The 22,142-nt window shown below is 40.7% G+C and overlaps 1 protein-coding gene across 1 annotated transcript in view; it reads left to right on the top strand.

Annotated features, from left to right (window-relative positions):
• igf2r (insulin-like growth factor 2 receptor) overlaps positions 1-22,044 on the top strand; it is a 54,749-nt gene extending 32,705 nt beyond the window's left edge. The window contains exons 39-51 of the mRNA XM_062044801.1: positions 5,466-5,624; positions 15,679-15,889; positions 15,966-16,118; positions 16,225-16,459; positions 16,531-16,667; positions 16,829-16,946; positions 17,938-18,084; positions 18,149-18,333; positions 19,335-19,521; positions 19,593-19,736; positions 19,817-19,886; positions 19,985-20,239; positions 20,325-22,044. Coding sequence (XP_061900785.1) covers positions 5,466-5,624; positions 15,679-15,889; positions 15,966-16,118; positions 16,225-16,459; positions 16,531-16,667; positions 16,829-16,946; positions 17,938-18,084; positions 18,149-18,333; positions 19,335-19,521; positions 19,593-19,736; positions 19,817-19,886; positions 19,985-20,239; positions 20,325-20,474 — 2,151 coding nt within the window. The 3' untranslated portion in view covers positions 20,475-22,044. The remainder of the gene's footprint in view (positions 1-5,465; positions 5,625-15,678; positions 15,890-15,965; positions 16,119-16,224; positions 16,460-16,530; positions 16,668-16,828; positions 16,947-17,937; positions 18,085-18,148; positions 18,334-19,334; positions 19,522-19,592; positions 19,737-19,816; positions 19,887-19,984; positions 20,240-20,324) is intronic.
• The last annotated feature ends 98 nt before the right edge of the window (positions 22,045-22,142 follow it).

Consider the following 22,142-nt stretch of genomic DNA (forward strand, 5'->3'; position numbering starts at 1 on the left):
TCTTTCGGGAATGTAAACAAAGAAGCGCCGGCTGTGTACTGTTGTGGCTGACTACGTTCGAAAAATACGTCCATTTCGCACCGACAACTTTCTTCTTTGCTTGCTCGGCTTCCTTCTCCATAATGCAATGAACATGATTGAAACAGATTCACGAACACAGATGTCCAGAATACTGTGGAATTATGAAATGAAAACAGAGCTTTTTCGTATCGGCTTCAATGTGGAAGGCATACCCGTGTTCGTCGGGCTACGTCACACGCATACGTCATCCTCAGAGGCGTTTCGAACCGGAAGTTTAGCGGCAAATTTAAAATGTCACTTTATAAGTTAACCCGGCCGTATTGGCATGTGTTATAATGTTAAGATTTCATCATTGATATATAAACTATCAGACTGCGTGGTCGGTAGTAGTGGGTTTCAGTAGGCCTTTAAACAGGAGAAAGTCACTTAGCTGTTGGTACACGACTTTTTCTAAGACTTTGCCAAAAAATGGCCGGTTTTATAAGGGCCGATATTTATTCAATACGGTGGCATCAAGACTACTCTTCTTTAAGAGTGGCTTAATGACAGCAGTTTTTAAAGGCCTACTGAAATGAATTTTTTTTATTTAAACGGGGATAGCAGATCTATTCTATGTGTCATACTTGATCATTTCGCGATATTGCCATATTTTTGCTGAAAGGATTTAGTATAGAACAACGACGATAAAGATTGCAACTTTTGGTATCTGATAAAAAAAAGGCTTGCACCTACCGGAAGTAGCGTGACGTAGTCAGTTGAACATATACGCAAAGTTCCCTATTGTTTACAATGATGGCCGCATGAAGTGAGAGAGATTCGGACCGAGAAAGCGACAATTTCCCCATTAATTTGAGCGAGGATGAAAGATTTGTGGATGAGTAAAGTGCAAGTGAAGGACTAGTGGGGAGTTGAAGCTATTCAGATAGGGAAGATGCTGTGAGAGCCGGGGGTGACCTGATATTCAGCTGGGAATGACTACAACAGTAAATAAACACAAGACATATATATACTCTATTAGCCACAACACAACCAGGCTTATATTTAATATGCCACAAATTAATCCTGCATAAAAACACCTGCGTGTTTGTTATGCTAGCTCCTAGCTCCTCTGCTAGCTCCTAGCTCCATAGAACACGCCAATACAATTCAAACACCTGATCAACACAGACAATCACTCAGCCCAAAAGACCGTTTACCTAACCCAAGGTTCATAAAGCTTATATATTTTTAAAAAGTTACGTACGTGACGCGCACATACGGTCAAGTTATCGAATGTTTAGCAGCCAAGGCTGCATACTCACGGTACCTGATATTCAGCTGGGAATGACTACAACAGTAAATAAACACAAGACATATATATACTCTATTAGCCACAACACAACCAGGCTTATATTTAATATGCCACAAATTAATCCTGCCTAATAACACCTGCGTGTTTGTTATGCTAGCTCCTAGCTCCTCTGCTAGCTCCTAGCTCCATAGAACACGCCAATACAATTCAAACACCTGATCAACACACACAATCACTCAGCCCAAAAGACCGTTCACCTAACCCAAGGTTCATAAAGCTTATATATTTTTAAAAAGTTACGTACGTGACGCGCACTTACGGTACGGTACGTGTTATGCTAGCTCCTAGCTCCTCTGCTAGCTCCTAGCTCCATAGAACACGCCAATACAATTCAAACACATGATCAACACACACAATCACTCAGCCCAAAAGACCGTTCACCTAACCCAAGGTTCATAAAGCTTATATATTTAAAAAAAGTTACGTACATACGCAAAAAAAAGCCAAAGCTGCATACTCACAGTAGCACGTCTGCGTCTTTGTCATCCAAATCAAAGTAATCCTGGTAAGAGTCTGTGTTGTCCCAGTTCTCTACAGGCGTCTGTGTATCCAAATCAAAAGTCCTCCTGGTTAGAGTCTCTGTTATCCGAGTTCTTCCATCTTGACTGCATCTTTCGGGAATGTAAACAAAGAAGCGCCGGCTGTGTACTGTTGTGGCTGACTACGTTCGAAAAATACGTCCATTTCGCACCGACAACTTTCTTCTTTGCTTGCTTGGCTTCCTTCTCCATAATGCAATGAACATGATTGAAACAGATTCACGAACACAGATGTCCAGAATACTGTGGAATTATGAAATGAAAACAGAGCTTTTTCGTATCGGCTTCAATGTGGAAGGCATACCCGTGTTCGCCGGGCTACGTCACACGCATACGTCATCCTCAGAGGCGTTTCGAACCGGAAGTTTAGCGGCAAATTTAAAATGTCACTTTATAAGTTAACCCGGCCGTATTGGCATGTGTTATAATGGTAAGATTTCATCATTGATATATAAACTATCAGACTGCGTGGTCGGTAGTAGTGGGTTTCAGTAGGCCTTTAAGGACTGCAGTGAGATGTTAACAAGATTAGGGAATTGTGGTAACAAACTGCTCAGCACAGACTTTTGAAATCTAGTGGGTAAAAGGCAGCATGTTGATGGCCTCAGACTGTGGATCATTTCTTCAACTGTTTTGTCAGTAACAGGAGTGAAACGTGCCAGCTCTAGTTGACTAGCTGGCTGCACAGTAGCTATTTATTTTCCAGGAATAATTGAATGTTTAATGCTTTGAACTTTATCATGAAAGAATATTGCAAACTCATTGCACTTTGATGTAGAAATAATTTATTTTGAGAAGTGAAATTGAAGGGTTTGTTATTAATCTGTTTACTGTAGCAGTTGTGATGTTTCAGAAAAATATATTTCCCTTATTTTACGCAAAGTCTGGTTGAACACATTCAGCATTTTTTTGTAAATCTCATAATGAGTTTGGAGCTTTGATTTGCGCCATTTCCGTTCAGCACTGCGACATTCCCCTTTTTGTGCCCAAACTGAGTCTTCATTTCTCCATGACGCCTTTGGACAACTTTTAACCATTGTAACCTTGACGGGAGCAATGGTGTCCAAAACATTTACAACAAGATTCAAGATTCAAGATGCTTTATTATTGTCCATTCTTTAACATGTACAAGACACATAAGAACTGAAATTTCATTTTCGGCACAGTCCCACTAAGAGCAGACATACGTTACAGAGGGACAAGACGGGACCGCTAACAGATCAGCCACTTACGGCGCTCCTTAAAAAAGGTGGGAAAAAGGTGATATTGGGAAAGGGGGGAAGAGTAAAAAAATTCAGTCTAAGGCTGGACCCTCGGGAGGGGGTCCAGACTGAGTCCAAGGGAAAAAACCTCACATAGCATAGCACACATAAACATGTTACATATAATCACAACAACTCGCAACAGAGGGGGGGGGATTTGGGGCACTGGAGACCGGCCTGCTGCTATAAAGCACTACTAGCCATCCATAACCCCAGGAATTAAGCAGTGGTGAAGGCGTTGGTTGAGGGAGGGGCGGGAGCGTGCATGTATGCCCAATTAACTTGGGTGTGATGTTGAAATGTTTTTGTAGACTGGGGCCGATCTCAAAGTTCGACACCAGGTATTGTTGAGAAAAAGGAAGGTCAAAAGCGTCCATCGTTGAGGTGTCCTCGGGGGTGTTTTTCAGAACAGCCTGTTCCTGATAGCGTCAAGGCCATTCGAGGGAGTCAAATCATAGATAAGGATGTTGTTTTCTTCAAGCAGTCAAAACAATGACTTGCCTGCTCTGTGTCCATGCTGGTTTCTCTCCAATTCAATTCTCCTTCTCAGCAAACTTCTCCATGATGTGATCCATTTTGCGATTCAGTTCAGAAATCGCCACAGTCTGTGTTCCCACAGCCCGGCCCAATCCTTCCATAGCGACGAACAGCCGTTGGGCTCCTTGAGTGGCTGCCTTCGTCTTCCGAATTTGACAATACACCAGAGCAATGTCCAGCCCAATCAGCAGGTGCCCCGCGATCACGGTTCCAAATAGGTAGATGTCTTCCACGTCTTCGATGGAAAGTACTGAGAGGCACATGATTCTCCATTTATCCCAGGAGTCTCTCACGTACCCCGCAGCAATGGTTCCGTCAGGGCAGCCAGGCTCCCCCGAACCTCTTTTCCTTGTCAAAAAGACTTTGTCAATTGCGTTGAGAGTCCAGCTGATCATATCCATGGTTGATGTTTAGATTTGAGGACAGCGCAAAGAAAGAGGCTTCAAAAAAGTTCAGACAAGACAAAACGAAGAAAGCAAGCAGGGAAGGAGGGAGCGGAGAAAAATGCGACGCCCTCACCAAAGGCAAGACAGAAAGCTTAATGTATATAAGTTCAAGAGATCATCAACATTAGCATACAGGGTGTTTTCAAACCTGATAATTTCCACAAACTTTGTCTGTATGCTGTCATTTATGAGTATTCTCCTAACAACTGCAGACCCAACTGCTGGTTTGGGTCTAACAGACAAGTCGAAGAAAACACAGAAATGATCTGATAAAGCAGCATCGATAACATTCACGTTTGAAATAGCAAGACCCTTACTATGATCAGATCAAGAGTGTGGCCTGTGGTGTGGGTTGGCTCTGTTACGTGTGAGTTAGACCAAACATTTCAAGGACATCACTGAGTTCTTTAGCAGGCCTGTCATTGGCTACATTCGAATGCACATTTAAGTCTCCTGTTATGATCAAACCGTCAAAAGCAGTTTAATTCCATAAGATCATCAATAAATGAATTTGAATTATATGGTGGTTTGTAGATAGTGATATAAAGAATGGATGATCGTTTTATCTCCATTTTTAATGACACATACTCAAATGATGAAAAAAAAACAAATTACATTTTGATGGTACGGATATTTTCCCTGAATATGGCACAAACACCCCCACCCTCTGGTTTTGTCGTGTCTCAAACACTTTGTTAAAGTGAGGTGGGATAGTTTCAATAAGAACTCCGTTTGCTGTGTTTTTGTGGAGCCATGTCTCATTAAAAAACATAACATCAAGATTGTCAAAGGAAATACAATTATTAATTGAAATTATATATTACTCAAAGATTTGACATTGAGTACTGAGTGTTTGATATTAGCTAGAGTTGCCCTAGACATTGTGTTCTTCAAAAGAATGTGGATTACATTTCTCTTACCAGATAATCTGTATCTTAACCAAAGTATGTGCTTTGTTAGTCGTTATTGTTTTAGAAGCGAGCACTATTGGGCCTCTGATCTTTATCACCACAGATGCCCTTAGTAATATGCGAACATACGTATATGAAGAAAATATTATCTGCATGTCAACTTTGTGTTCTAGGTGACATTGCATATTATTATTAGTGTTACCATAATATAAGATTAGTGGTATTAATTACTACAACTTTTTCTCATTACATTGTCTTTTTGGTCATTTTTTTCTATTTTTGCTCCTTTTTTCTGTTTTGTTGTTAAAAAAAACCCTGCTCTACTGCAACTCAAGCTACTCTTAATTTCCTAATCCGGCGCATGCATTGCCTCTATCTTTTTCTTCCTCTCTCTTTAGGGCTCCCCTCGCATGCTCAAGTTGCAGGGTTGCGTGTACATTTTTGAATGGGCGACGCCTGTCGTCTGCTCTGATGCCACCCACTCCAGCGGATGCCAGCTCACCGACTCTCAGCTGCAGTTCACCTTTGACCTGTCATCACTCACAGGTGAAGTGCAGGTAAGCACAAAATTCTTTACAACCATAAGTTTTTGACTTCCCCCTTCTTGTCTGTTTTTATTTTCACTCTGGCATTTTATTTGGCTTTTTAAATAGGTATGTCCTAATGCAACTTCCGATACAATACTGATATTGGACCCTTAAAGGCCTACTGAAATGAATTTTTTTTATTTAAACGGGGATAGCAGATCTATTCTATGTGTCATACTTGATCATTTCGCGATATTGCCATATTTTTGCTGAAAGGATTTAGTATAGAACAACGACGATAAAGATTGCAACTTTTGGTATCTGATAAAAAAAAGGCTTGCCCCTACCGGAAGTAGCGTGACGTAGTCAGTTGAACATATACGCAAAGTTCCCTATTGTTTACAATGATGGCCGCATGAAGTGAGAGAGATTCGGACCGAGAAAGCGACAATTTCCCCATTAATTTGAGCGAGGATGAAAGATTTGTGGATGAGTAAAGTGCAAGTGAAGGACTAGTGGGGAGTTGAAGCTATTCAGATAGGGAAGATGCTGTGAGAGCCGGGGGTGACCTGATATTCAGCTGGGAATGACTACGACAGTAAATAAACACAAGACATATATATACTCTATTAGCCACAACACAACCAGGCTTATATTTAATATGCCACAAATTAATCCTGCATAAAAACACCTGCGTGTTTGTTACGCTAGCTCCTAGCTCCTCTGCTAGCTCCTAGCTCCATAGAACACGCCAATACAATTCAAACACCTGATCAACACACACAATCACTCAGCCCAAAAGACCGTTCACCTAACCCAAGGTTCATAAAGCTTATATATTTTTAAAAAGTTACGTACGTGACGCGCACATACGGTCAAGCTATCAAATGTTTAGCAGCCAAGGCTGCATACTCACGGTACCTGATATTCAGCTGGGAATGACTACAACAGTAAATAAACACAAGACATATATATATTCTATTAGCCACAACACAACCAGGCTTATATTTAATATGCCACAAATTAATCCTGCATAAAAACACCTGCGTGTTTGTTATGCTAGCTCCTAGCTCCTATGCTAGCTCCTAGCTCCATAGAACACGCCAATACAATTCAAACACCTGATCAACACACACAATCACTCAGCCCAAAAGACCGTTCACCTAACCCAAGGTTCACAAAGCTTATATATTTTAAAAAAGTTACGTACATACGCAAAAAAAAGTTGCGCACATACGGTCAAGCGATCAAATGTTTAGAAGCCAAAGCTGCATACTCACAGTAGCACGTCTGCGTCTTTGTCATCCAAATCAAAGTAATCCTGGTAAGAGTCTGTGTTGTCCCAGTTCTCTACAGGCGTCTGTGTATCGAAGTCAAAAGTCCTCCTGGTTAGAGTCTCTGTTATCCGAGTTCTTCCATCTTGACTGCATCTTTCGGGAATGTAAACAAAGAAGCGCCGGCTGTGTACTGTTGTTGCTGACTACGTTCGAAAAATACGTCCATTTCGCACCGACAACTTTCTTCTTTGCTTGCTCAGCTTCCTTCTCCATAATGCAATGAACATGATTGCAACAGATTCACAAACACAGATGTCCAGAATACTGTGGAATTATGAAATTAAAACAGAGCTTTTTCGTATTGGCTTCAATGTGGAAGGCATACCCGTGTTCGCCGGGCTACGTCACGCGCATACGTCATCCTCAGAGGCGTTTCGAACCGGAAGTTTAGCGGCAAATTTAAAATGTCACTTTATAAGTTAACCCGGCCGTATTGGCATGTGTTATAATGTTAAGATTTCATCATTGATATATAAACTATCAGACTGCGTGGTCGGTAGTAGTGGGTTTCAGTAGGCCTTTAAGCCTTGGCCCATACCATTATTACTCTGATATCAGCACTAACAATGCATACTTTAATGATTATGTAGTTAGAAAAGGATTGATCAAGTGAAATTACTTAAAAGAGAACAACTGTAATGAAAAACACTAGCCTATGTATTATTTAACTGTCTGGAATAGACTTATGTTTTCTTTAATAAGGGGAACTGCACCTTTTTTTGCTTATCTTTCACAATCCTTACGTAAGACAAGAACACATGTCTTTCTTCTTTTTAAAAATGCATTCTAATTTGTAAAACACGGCCAGTACGACGTGGCTAAAAATGAAGCTTCTCGGATAACACTTTTGCACCCATAAAGCCTTCTAAAAAAAAAATCCAAGAACTGCCAACAATTCTCCATTTACATGCCGTGACCTGAATATTAACCAAGTATTAATAATATTGTTATTACAAGTGCTGAGGAACTACTTTTAGCGGCACCATGATCAGAGAGAAGTACCGTAACTAGCTTATGCAGCTATTGACATACTGAGCCGGTGAGCTGCTGGATCGCCTCTTGAGTTGGTAAAAGTTAATTCTAGATTATATATCATGCCTGTATAGTAGAAGGTTATGGCCGAAGACCAAGAAGTTGGTCAGCTTTGACATTCAATTTAGACGCCGGGATCAATAGAAATACACAAAAAGACCAAAGTTTACGCCCACCTTTTTTTTTCGTCTTCTAAATGAGTGAGGGTTATGATCAATTTTTCATCAAACGGATATAAGCATCCAATCAGTCTGCATCCCAGTGAGAACAGACGTTGTACAGTAAGTGATTATGTTTGTAGTTTATATTTCTTGTTTAGCACTTAGCAATAGTTCTACTTCCTGGATCTGCTTATCGCTCAGCTTCTAAAACTTTAGTTCATTCTCCTTATATTCAGGCTCAAAAAAATAATGTTCTGCATCATCATGTGTCCCAAAGTAGTCGTTGCCTCACATGAAGTCTGCCATGATTAGTAGTAGTTGTTGTTTTTGTTGAAGAAAATAGCAAACACTGTGATGCGTCTGTGATATTAATGCGCCAGTGTATGCTTAAAATGAGCAAAAGACGTAAATATTACATGTTATTATGAATGTGCTTATTGCTACATTACATATATACTTACGTGGTGTATATAAAACATTGACAGAGTTTTTCAGATGTTTTTTAGAGTGCTTTATAGGTGGAATAGAGCGAATCCCATTACCTCCATTAAGGGTTGTACGCTATACCGGTACTAATAAAGTACCGCGATACTAATTGATTGAAGTCGGTACTATACTGCCTTTGGAAAGTACCGGTACTGTTCTTTCATCTACGACGGTGACGAGAGAGCCGAGGTGCATGATGTTGAGTGTGTCAAAACGCACACACAATGTGCATACGGTACAAGCAATAACATCTTGGAGAGGAAGAATGTAAACCCGACAATTCTACTGGTTAATAAAGAGGGTGCGTGATTCGCAATATGGAGGTATTTGGGCTTCAAAAACAATGATAAAGGTGACGCTTTAAACAAGGAAATGCCGCGCTTCAAGTATTCTTTAAAACACGCCTCGCCAAATGTGGGGATTAGTATTACCTAACACATTTGCTTCAAACTTAGGTAAACATTTAAATAATAAGCATTCAGATCTGCACAAGGAGTTTAAATAGTGACAGGTAATAATGCCGCTGATTTGTAACAATCTGCTTTATTATTAGTTTTGCAGGACACAACCAGACCAGTTCATTCTTCTACTGCGTAGTGCAGCGCTACCTCTCTCTCTCTTTACTCGCCCACTCACTCACTGAAGTCACTCAGCCAACACGTTGCCATTCTCTTAAAAACACATACACTTCTCTCATAAATTAACCAGCTCCTCTGTAGTGCACATGTAGATATGTAGATGCACGCACACAGCTGCTTGGATTGATGCCAAATATTAGCGCAGTTAAGACCCATCTAACGTCAACTAATGCAAGTAAAATGACTGTAACAAATTGCTACAATTTGTGTTTTATCTTTAGCAAATGTGTGTTTTACCTGTTACATGGCTTATCTGTGTAAATTTATCCATAGTTTTGTTTTTAGTACTTACTAACAATTGTATTTTTCTAAAAGCACAGACCAGGAGTGGCAACCATAAATCATGAAGCATTTAATGTAATGTCAATCAAGCTTTTTATTATATTCTAACCTAATCCTTGATTATGGCAGACTATATGTAATATGGAAAATTGTAAATTGTTCTTTGAGTGCAACAAGAAAAGCCGAATGTGTTTAATGCCCTTTAATTTACATTTTTACCTTCTAAAATTGCTCTTTGAGTGCAGTAGGAAACATATGTTTATTGTTTTGTAAGATTTTCTGTTAAAATAAAGCCAATATTGACATTTTTTGTAGTTCCCTTTATTTTTAAAAGTATCGATATACATTTTGGTACCGGTACCAAAATATTGGTATTGGGACAACCCTACCTCCATTGTTAGCTGACTCTTGCGAGCATTTATTTACAATTTAGAATGCGTACAAAAGAGAAAAACATATGTGTTCATGTCTCACATAAGGATTGTGGATGATGAATGAATTAATTAAAAAGTGCAATTCCCTTTTAAGTTGAAGAGGAGTGGTAATTATTTTTCTTGTGACATGAAGTGGACACAATAATGCAATACAATAAATTAATCCTATAACACATCATGCGAACACGTTTGTTATTGGATACTTTCTCATAAACTTCTGCTTTGGAGACTTTGTATGTGTAAGTAGTATGCAAGTATAATTGTTTAATACTTGTTTATATTGACAAAAGTATTGTTTTAGACTGCAATATTGTTCAATTAAGGACACTTACTATATACTATACTGCAGGGGTCACCAACGCGGTGCCCGCGTGCACCAGGTAGCCCATAAGGACCAGATGAGTAGCCCGCTGGCCTGTTCTAAAAATAGCTCAAATAGCAGCACGGTAGCGGCGAACAGCTGTCTCGTCAGCTGATGCGCGAGCGCGTAACTGCGGCTGCTTAGCAACCAGCCAAATCCCACTTAATAAAATTATATTTTATTTTAGAGCACATCCACATCCCTATTCACCTAGGCAACCCCAGGAAATGTATATAATTCGGCATTATTATCAGTTTACGTTCACGCGCAGGTATAACGCGGCGCGCTCCCGTCTCGTCTGCTGGTGCGCGAGCCCGGTAATTAGACAGCTGTGTCAAATCAAGGAGTACAAAAGACGCCAGCGCAGAGTGGAGAAAGGTTTGGTTCATTACAGATAACACAGAGTTGTGCCAAAAGTGTACCAAAACCAAAAGCTGAACGGACAGCCGGTAAGATTGCACTTTATTTCTCTTAGTGGGTGTGGCGCACCTGTTGTGCAGGTGAGATGGGGAAGTTGTGTGCATGTAGCGTGCTTAGTCTGGAGGCTAAATACACACAGTGTTTTGTGTAACTGTTGTTTAGTAAGGAAGTGTTGTGATTCTTTGCTTAGTTTGATAAATGTTGGAGCAGTTTGCTTCATCAGGAGGGTGAAGTCGCTCAACTTAAAGGCCTACTGAAACCCACTACTACCGACCATGCAGTCTGATAGTTTATATATCAATGATGAAATCTTAACATTGCAACACATGCCAAGACGGCCGGGTTAACTTATAAAGTCCAATTTTAAATTTCCCGCCACACTTCCGGTTAAAAACGTTTTATTATGCTGACGTATGCGTGTGACGTTACGAGGGCAAGGGAAGTATTTGGAGCCCGGAGAATCCTATACAACAAGCTCTGTTTTCATTTCATAATTCCACAGTATTCTGGACATCTGTGTTGGTGAATCTTTTGCAATTTGTTTAATGAACAATGAAGGCTGCAAAGAAGAACGTTGTAGGTGGGATCGGTGTATTAGCGGCTGGCTGTAGCAACACAACAAGGACTACTTACTTGGATAGCAGACGCCTAGCCGATGCTAGCCGCCAAACCCACGGATGAAGTCCTTCGTCGCGCCGTCAATCGCTGGAACGCAGGTGAGCACGGCTGTTGATGAGCAGACGAGGGCTGGCTGGCATAGGTGGAGCGCTAATGTTTTTATCGTAGCTCTGTGAGGTCCGGTTGCTAAGTTGCTAAGTTAGCCTTAGCGTCGTTAGCAACAGCATTGTTAAGCTTTACCAGGCTGAGAATTTTTAACCGTGTAGTTACATGTACATGGTTTAATAGTATTGTTGATCTTCTGTCTATCCTTCCAGTCAGGGATTTATGTATTTTGTTTCTATCTGCATTTGAGAACGATGCTATCACGTTAGCTCAGTAGCTAAGTGTGTCACCGATGTATTGTCGTGGAGATAAAAGTCACTGTGAATGTCCATTTTGCGTGCTCGACTCTCATTTTCAAGAGGATATAGTATCCGAGGTGGTTTAAAATACAAATCCGTGATCCACAATAGAAAAAGGAGAGAGTGTGGAATCCAATGAGCCAGCTTGTACCTAAGTTACGGTCAGAGCGAAAAAAGATACGTCCTGCACTGCCTCTAGTTCTTCACTCTAACGTTCCTCATCCACAAATCTTTCATCCTTGCTCAAATTAATGGGGTAATCGTCGCTTTGTTGCTCCGAATCTCTCTCGCTCCATTGTAAACAAAGGAAAATTGTAAGGAATATTACCTCCTGTGACGTCACGCTACTTCCGGTACAGGCAAGGCTTTTTTTTATCAGCGAGCAAAAGTTGCGAACTTTATCGTCGATTTTCTCTACTAAATCCTTTCAGCAAAAATATGGCAATATCGCGAAATGATCAAGTATGACACATAGAATGGATCTGCTATTCCCGTTTAAATAAAAAAAATTCATTTCAGTAGGCCTTTAAAGTGTTGGATTTAACTGTGTTGGATCATTGGCTGCTAGTCAGGGCATAGAAAAGGGGTATTTTTCTACCAGTAGACAGCGGAGTGTTTCACTGCTAAATTAATAATATATTTATATTGGATATGGATTTTAAATATGTATCTAAAATAGGTGGTTAATTGGTTAGGTATTTATATATTTGCATATTGGGTTTTCTGCTGCATTTATCTATTGTGTTTCTGGTGTTAAATGTATTTTATATGTATCTGGGTGCATTTAAGTTGAGACAATTTATTTAAAATCTGAATTAACTTAAAGGGAAAATATTAATCCATTTTCTTGCACTTGTTTAATTGTTAAGTGTTTGATAGCCTAACTAATAATTGTAAATTATGGGATTGATAATTGATTGATTTTTTACAGCATGTTAATCTTGTGGTGTTTTGTCCTTAAAGGTTTTTCACCTACTAAAGAAGCTAAAGGCTAATAAAGACAGCTAATGACAGCTAAATAAACTAAAGTCTACTAACACTGCTAAAGACTGCTAAAAAGACTAAAGAAGAAAAAAGAAGCTGTTTCTTCGTTGGAAAAACTGTTGCAAACTAAAGGAAAATAAAAGGAAAAAAGTAACTACGGTCTGGTCTTTTGAGTGAAATCCAGAAGCCACATTCAGCATTGGTACATCCCTTCAAGTGTGGGATAAGCACAGTGAAAAAAGCAAAACACTTGACAAGCACTTACCAGTGAGCTGCCTATATTTTTTAAATGTTATTTATTTACTAGCAAGCTGGTCTCGCTTTGCTCGACATTTTTAATTCTAAGAGAGACAAAACTAAAAAAAATTTAAAAAATCCAAGAAAATATTTTAAAGACTTGGTCTTCACTAACTGACAAAGAAACAGATAACAGATTTGGTGTCCAGTTGAAAGTGTGACATGATTTATTTAAAATTTTGAGAGTTGACTTTTGTATTTTACATGAGTTATTATTTGTACAAACATGGTGCAAAGTAATTCATGATGTGTTCAAAAATGTTAGTGGCTAGCTAGTTAAAATGGGATATTGTGATTTCACAAGACTGTCTTAAAAGTGATCATTTGAAAATGTTCAATTTGAAAAATGTGCACTTAGAGAAAATATAAAAATAAAGTGTTGCATATTGATATTTATCTGTTTCTATATATATATTTATTGTGAGAAATCATAAAGATGATCAGTGTTTCCACAAAGATAAATATAATTAATTATTAATAACATAGAGTTAAAGGTAAATTGAGCAAATTGGCTATTTCTGGCAATTTATTTAAGTGTGTATCAAACTGGTAGTCCTTCACATTAATCAGTACCCAAGAAGTAGCTCTTTGTTTCGAAAAGGTTGGTGACCTCTGCTATACTGTATGTCTAACTTGTGTGCTATTGCACGCTTAACTGTGTGGTACCTGCTAGCTCCTAGTACCCTATATCCTACCATGGCCCCTTTTTGTAAATGATTTCACTAAAGTAGCTGCTAGCTCCTAGTAGACTATATATAGCCTACCATGTTCACCTTTTGTAAATTATTTTACTTAAATACTAGAAAAAAAAAACAACCTTGTGTGCTTATTTGAGGACATTTAGATGTTAACTGGCTGTGCAGCTTTGCACAAGTAAACACACTGCTTGTATCGGAGTGGTTATATCGGAGAGTTTAAATGCAAGCCGATATAAACTTCTTTCTTTAATGATATATAGTCGTGGTCAAAAGTTTACATACACTTGTAAAAACCATAATGTCATGGCTGTTATGAGTTTCCAATAATTTCTACAACTCTTATTTTTTGTGATAGTGATTGGAGCACATACTTGTTTGTCACAAAAACATTCATGAAGTTTGGTTCTTTTATGAATTTATTATGGGTCTACTGAAAATGTGACCAAATCTGCTGGGTCAAAAGTATACATACAGCAATGTTAATATTTGGTTACATGTCCCTTGGCAAGTTTCACTGCAATAAGGCACTTTTAGTAGCCATCCACAAGCTTCTGGTTGAATTTTTGACCACTCCTCTTGACAAAATTGGTGCAGTTCAGCTAAATGTGTTGGTTTTTTGACATGGACTTGTTTCTTCAGCATTGTCCACAGGTTTAAGTCAGGACTTTGGGAAGGCCATTCAAAAACCTTAATTCTAGCCTGATTTAGCCATTCCTTTACCACTTTTGATGTGTGTTTGGGGTCATTGTTCTGTTGGAACACCCAACTGCGCCCAAGACCCAACCTCCGGGCTGATGATTTTATGTTGTCCTGAAGAATTTGGAGGTAATCCTCCTTTTTCATTGTCCTATTTACTATCTGTAAAGCACCAGTTCCATTGGCAGCAAAATAGGCCCAGAGCATAATTCTACCACTGACTGTAGGGATGGTGTTCCTGGGATTAAAGGCCTCACCTTTTCTCCTCCAAACATAATGCTTGGTTTTGTGGCCAAACAGCTAAAAATTTTTTTCATCTGACCAAAGAACTTTCCTCCAAAAGGTCTTATCTTTGTCCATATGATGTCAGATGAAACAAAAATTTAGCTGTTTGGCCACAATACCCAGCAATATGTTTGGAGGAGAAAACTTGAGGCCTTTAATCCCAGGAACACCATTCCTACCGTCAAGCATGGTGGTGGTAGTATTATGCTCTGGGCCTGTTTTGCTGCAAATGGAACTGGTGCTTTACAGAGAGTAAATGGGACAATGAAAAAGGAGGATTACCTCCAAATTCTTCAGGACAACCTAAAATCATCAGCCTGCAGGTTGGGTCTTGGGCGCAGTTGGGTGTTCCAACAGGACAATTACCCCAAACACACTTCAAAAGTGGTAAAGGAATGGCTAAATCAGGCTAGAATTAAGGTTTTAGAATGGCCTTCCCAAAGTTCTGACTTAAACGTGTGGACAATGCTGAAGAAACAAGTTCGTGTCAGAAAACCAACAAATTTAGCTGAACTGCACCAATTTTGTCAAGAGGAGTGGTCAAAAATTCAACCAGAAGCTTGCCAGAATTTTGTGGATGGCTACCAAAAGCGCCTTATTGCAGTGAAACTTGCCAAGGGACATGTAACCAAATATTAACATTGCTGTATGTATACTTTTGACCCAGCAGATTTGGTCACATTTTCAGTAGACTTATAATAAATTTATAAAAGAACCAAACTTCATGAATGTTTTTTGTGACTAACAAATATGTGCTCCAATCACTGTATCACAAAAAAATTTGAGTTGTAGAAATTATTGGAAACTCAAGACAGCCACGACATTATGTTCTTTACAAGTGTATGTAAACTTTTGACCACGACTGTAGGACCGATATCAATATCGGATCGGGACACCCATACTTTTAAGATCTTTTATCTTATCTTTTTTTAACTGATGGTATTCTGACAGGTCCCACTAGGCTCCAACAGCTACTTAATCAACGTGTGCAGCTCAGTGGCAGAGCCCGCTTGCAAAGGAAGCTCCGTTTGCCGAGTGTCAGGCTCTAGCTCCAACAAATCAGCATCATCATTCGGCATCAGCAAGGCTATGACAATGGATTTTAGGCACGAGCAGCAAGCTGTTCTAATGCAATATGGTGGTGGCGATCCATGTCCTCCCGGTACGTCTTGTCAACTAAAGTGGCATCGTAACATGCTGCACTTTGCCACAAGGATGCTAATTATCATTTGCTTTAGTAACACAAGAGGGTGAGGCGTGTGTGTTCCCCTTCACATCCATGAAACGGTCGTACACCGAATGTACCACAGACGACAGGACCGATGGCAGAAAGTGGTGCGCAACCACCGCCAACTATGATGAGGACAAGAAATGGGGTTTCTGCCAGCCAGGTGATCTTTTAGCTGGAAATAACCGGAAATGTATTTTTCTCTGAGAAACATGTAAACAAGGACTGCGTTTATGTTATTAATGTATACTTTTTTCCCTCTCCTGCAGCATCTGCCAAGCGTCAGTCATCCATATTGTTTAGATGCGACCCGTCCGCAGGCCACGGCTCCCCACAGCTGCTCTCAGAAACTGCAGGCTGTTCAACCACTTTTCAGTGGAAAACCAGTGTTGTGTGCCCCCCCAGGAAGATGGAGTGCAAGCTAGTAAATCAGCATCAGACCTTTGACTTGCGAGCCCTGTCCTCCCTCACCGAGCCGTGGAAGTTCAGCCGTCGAGGCGAAGCGTAAGTCTGTTTGTCTAGGTGGTAATAAGACATTCTCTTGTGACTGTCTCACCATCTCCATGCTTACACAGATATTACATCAACCTGTGTCAGGGGATTCACGGGGGACTGACAGATTGTCCAGAGGACGCCACAGTGTGTCGTCGCACCGCAGCAGGAAGGACTCAGATGCTGGGTCGCGTCCACACTCAGACGATGAGCTACACTGGTGGGCAACAATACATCAATAATGCCTTAGAAGTAACCTCTTTTTGCTACAATATGTTTCCGCCACAGTCATGTTTAACAACACTGTTGGCATCGCTTTTGTTACATAATGATCTCTATGTTTGTATAACATATAAACATGTAAACTTCCTTCTCATATAGACGGAAAGATTTACATCAGCTATTCAGCCGGTGATGACGTGTGTGGTAACGGCGTGGCAGCAAAGACAGAGATCCAGCTGACATGCGGCTCCACAGTGGGACACCCTGCTATTGTGAGGTACACGCCTCACAAGTACTCTCCCTTGACCGGATCTAACTTCAACTTCTCGCAGTGATGTTTCAAGAGATATACTTCTAAGATTCATTTACTTTCAATTCAGCATTCTTTAACTTGCAGTTAATGACAGAAGAGTGTTTGTCTGTATAGTTAAACTTTGCCTCGTTATGGCGCCATTATAAAGCATTACAAAACACTTCACGTCTCTTCATAAACTGTGTTATATCACATGATTTAAAAAAAAATAAAAAAAAAACATTTATTGTTTATTTTCTTCATGCTGACTGCACGTGAGCCTTTTTCACACTGCAGGTCAATTCAGATTTTTTTGTCAATATGCGACCTATATCAGATTTTTTCATGTCAATGTGAACAGTGCTATTCCAAATTTCTCCAATCTAACCTTAGCCTCTTTTGTATGTGGATGTAAATCAAATATGTATCCAATGCGACTACATTCTGAACGCGCCGATCACGCTCATCCGACCAATACGTCATCAAATAGCGATAAGTAATATAATTCTTTGCCAAAAATAGACGGTTGCAAAATAGTTGACAAATGCGCAAAAACACGTCAATGTTCCACCACTCCTGTCTCCAACTGCTCGCCCACACGCTCTTCAGAGCCGACGTTGAAGCAAATGTCCCACAAACTGCGAGAGCCAAAATGCTTGCCCTCTTCCTTCCTAATCTTCTACACACAATAATTCGGTTCAGGAAATGTTGACTTTGATTGCACAAAATCCTAGAAATTGCCACAAATGTGCTAGGACTGGGACCTACAAGAATTGGAGCCATGTTTACCTCTTTAAACACTGCAGCACGTGTGACTTCATAATCTCATGTCTGCATGCGGGTCAGCTTGCGTTCACATTAGCCATGACATTTTTTATTTAAATGTGACCAACGACATAAAAAGATCTGATTTGACAAAAAAATCTGAATTGGACATCCTAAACTGCAGTGTGAACATAGCCATGTTTGTGTACAGCGTCAACAAGGCATCCTGCCTCTTTGTGATTGGCTGGGAGACTCGCTGGGCGTGTGCAATCAAGCAGCGTGAGGTGGAATTGGTGAACGGTACCATACAGAATCCTGATACCGGCACCATCCTCAGCCTGGGAGAGCTTTACTTCAGGTAGTACACATGTTTGTGCACCAAACTTATGTACCTTATCTTCACTGCAAATATGTGTCTTCAGCCCTCACCAGGCATCTGGAGATATCCGGTCCAATGGTGACCGCTACATCTACCACATCCAGTTGTCTGGATTGACCAACAGCTCCCTACCGAGCTGTGTTGGCGCCAACATCTGCCAGGTCAAACTAAACGGAACATACAGGCGTAGAATTGGCTTCTCCAGCAAAGCCAAATATTACATTAAAGGTATTTATAATTCCTGCTCCCATCTTGAACAAGTGGTTCAGACTTTCCTGCATAGATTATACAATTTGTCACACTCTGCTTCCTGAAAGTTAATCCATCATCCTTTCATTCATCAGCTTTGTGAAAAGGAGTTTATTATTATGTATTTTGGAGATAATTACAGAGTGTAAGAAAAAGAGTCTCACATTTTAAAATCAATTCATGGAGTTAAAGTTACATAAAGTTGTAAACTAGCTCAGAATGCTTAAATCAGGGATATTTAACTGAATTGTTTTGGGGGCCACAATTCCAGAAAGCTAATGACAGAGGGGCCAGACTTCTCCCTTCATTATCAGTCCTTTTTTGTATATTGTACAGAACCAGCATCCTCTACAGGAGGCATTAGATTTAGTCAATTTATTTTGTCAAAGTTACAGGAGTGCTCTGCTCTTTTAAAGGACCTTCTGCAAAAATGTGAATCTCTAACAAGTTTTTTTAACTGAACTTGAGGGCCACCAGTTTAATAGCCAAAACGATGAAAAAGAAAGGACCTAAAATGGAACATTGAGGAACTAAAGAAGTGACAAATAACTGCATCTGAAGTAAACAAGCTACAGCAATACCTTAGTTACATTAATCAATTTTTTTTTTAAAGTACCAAAAGACTTAAAGGGATGCCCTAAGAAATACATTAGTTATGTAAATCACAAGTTTGGGCCCCAATGTTTTATGTTTGCTAGCAAGGTTAAAATGTCAATGTAAGGATCTGCAAATGTATTTACAGTGGTCCAAGTTCCTCTAGGAACAGGAACATGCTCGTATTTTAGGAATTTGCTGGAAAAATGTTTGTCTCCCAAGTTTTGAACTGAACTCAGGGTCCAGTATGGTATTTTCTCCAGACCGCATTTGGCCCCTAGATGAATAGCCCTGGCTTAAATGTTAGCATTCAACTGTAGCTTAGCATGTTTGTGTTGGGGTTCTCTGCTGTCAATCAAACATACCGTCTGCATCGTTGACACCAGGAGGAAACCTGGACGTGATGGTGCCTTCTGAGTCAACGTGCGGGCGGGAGACGACCAAAATGGTGTATTCTACCATCATGTTCCAGTGCAACCCTTCAGCGGGAATGGGTATCCCAGAGTTCATGCTGGAGACGGATGGATGCCAGTATCTTTTTGTGTGGCACACTAATGCCGTGTGCGGCCTGACGTAAGTGAACTTCTGGAACATACAGAGCACCTACACTTAAGACAGCATTTTCAACTTTGATTGTGTTGCAGGACCGTGGATGCAGGTACGGATGATGACGACATTGTTCCAGCTCTTGCCAGGAGGAGCAAGGTGGCGGGCGTGCTGATGAGCCTCCTCCTGGCGGGGCTGATTGTATGTCTGCTGGCATTCCTGCTGCGCAAGAGGGAGAGAAGGTGAGGCTGCTGATAAAGTGATGAAGTGTGTGCTGTTGTTTGTCTTCTTTTAATTGCCTACCTGTCTTCTATGTCTCCAGAGAGATGGTGATTCAGAAAGTTGCTGGATGCTGCAGGAGAGGAAACGAAGTCTCATATAAATATTCTAAGGTACTGTATTCCATCCTTGTGAGTGATCGACATGAATCCAAGTTGAAAGTCCACATTGGGTATGTTAAGGTGTGGAAAAAAGGTGTTTTGCTCCTCAGGTCAACATGGATGAAGATGCAGGGGAGGATGAGATGGAGTGGCTGATGGAGGAACTCGAGGCCCCACCTACGTCCTCTCACCGGGGACGGAGTAACCATAGCAACGGTCACATCAAGACCAAACCGGTGAACACGGACGGCCTGCGCTCCTTTTCACTGGATGAGCAAGAAGACGACAGCGAGGACGAGGTCTTGAGCGTCCCGGGCGTGCGAGTGGTCAAGTCATCGTCCGCCTATCGCAGCGTCTTCCTGAAGGTGAGCGTTGTTGTCCAGCATGCTAGCCCAGCACGGTCGTCTCAAATTTTGAAGAAAACTCACCTGTTGGTCTTTTCCTGGCCAGGAGGAGAGCGATGAGGACCTGGTGGGCCTCCTGGACGAGCCCAACAAGAAGAGGAAGAGCAGCAAAGCTCAGTCATCTGTTCGTAGCAACACGGTAGCCAAGGGGAGGCGGGAGGACGACGACAGTGACGAGGACCTCCTGAGGGTGTGACGGGTCCTCCCCTGCCCACCATCAGGACTACTCTTTCTCAGTGAATGTCGCCACAGCAACACCCTCGGCAAACTGACACTTTTCCTTCTCGTTTTGGGATTCATTTTGACCGACTGCACCCTGCTCAGATTCTACCGTGTAGATCGCCATTTTGGCACCTTATTTATTGACGGCTGATTTATTTAAAGCGCTTCTTGGCTCTCGTGATTCTCCGCAATGATCCATGCTGCATCACTGAGGCCGCCATCACGTCGCAGCTGTCTCAAAAAGACCTCAGAGGCCCGATGAGAATCCGCCGGACAACCCAAAAACACTAGTGTTTCTCAACATGTTGAATACTTTTTTGAAATTGAATTGATTGTAGCTGTGCCATTTTCTTTAGCACTTTATATCAAGCTAATGTACACGTCTCTTTGCAGAGTTGTTATCAAGCAGCCTCTTAGGTCTTTTAAGATGTCTTGTTCGGCGAGGCGGCTCAGTGGTGAAACGAGTCATGACGGCTATCAAACAAGAATCTCCAAGCTGAGTGGGATGTAGGCGATGCAGGTCAGTGAGGAGGTCAGCTTCTAAAGGGAATGAAGACGCCTGTTGGTCTTTTTGTGATGTTTACGTCATTTCTGCCCCGAAAAGCCAGCGTGAGGCCTTTTCATGAATAGATTGTTGTCTTGTTGTGGACTTTGTACATAGCTTATCACTTCACACGCATGAGTTTTTATGATTATTTAAGTGTGTGAGCGGACTCCGCCAAAGGATGTCGAATGAGGAAGGTTGAGCCTTTTTTTAGAGTGAAGGCGGTGGTTATTTAGCCCCGCCCATTTCTCACTGAAGCCATATTCTGCACATGGAGTCGTCGTCGTTGGGACTGCGCTGTCACACATTTTAGCTAAGAAAGTTTTTTTGTTTTGTTTTCCCAAAATAATCATTTCTCAACCAAATGCATGCCAAGGGCAGCAAGTCCCAGCTGGTCGAACACAGAATCATTGATTAGTGAGTGATTTGTTAATTGTCTTACTTAAGTAATTTTTTTAAGTAATTTCAAACACTATTTGTTATTAAGAATTTTCTGATGTGCTAAAACGAGACACTTGAGAACAGAATATGGAGAATTTAAGTGTTATGTCAAACCTTTGCATTGGATCTTAGTATTTGACGTAGCAGACACAATAAGCATATTTCTGTGTTCATGCTCACAGGATCAGGGAGATTTCTATCACTCATTATTTCATTCTTCATCTCCTCTGTCTTCTTGATCGTGTTGTCATTCAGCATGCGGAGCATCGTGAAAGTTAACACTCCACTCGCTTGGTAGAAGACGGGTTCGTGTCTTTGGTACTGGATTTTCAAAAGTTCTAGTTGCCTCAAATGTCTTAGTGCGGGCTCACGTGCACGGTACAATTGTTGTGGCGTCAAAGAACAGGAAGTTGTTGTGGAGAAAAGCACAAGAAAATAAGGATTGTGTACGATGTTGATCATCATTCTGCTTTTGTTGTCTGTTTTATTTTTTGCTATTTAAAAGAATCTGAATGTAAGAGAATGTTGCTTTATTTGAATAAATACCAGATAAATGACACCTATCATTATTACTTAATGATCCAAACTTTGGTGGATTATTTGTGTTGTGCAAGGTGGCTGCAGGCTAGATTTCATTAATAACGCAAGACTTCCAGG

This window comes from Entelurus aequoreus, linkage group LG04 (assembly GCF_033978785.1).
Source record: "Entelurus aequoreus isolate RoL-2023_Sb linkage group LG04, RoL_Eaeq_v1.1, whole genome shotgun sequence".
Lineage (NCBI taxonomy): Eukaryota > Metazoa > Chordata > Actinopteri > Syngnathiformes > Syngnathidae > Entelurus > Entelurus aequoreus.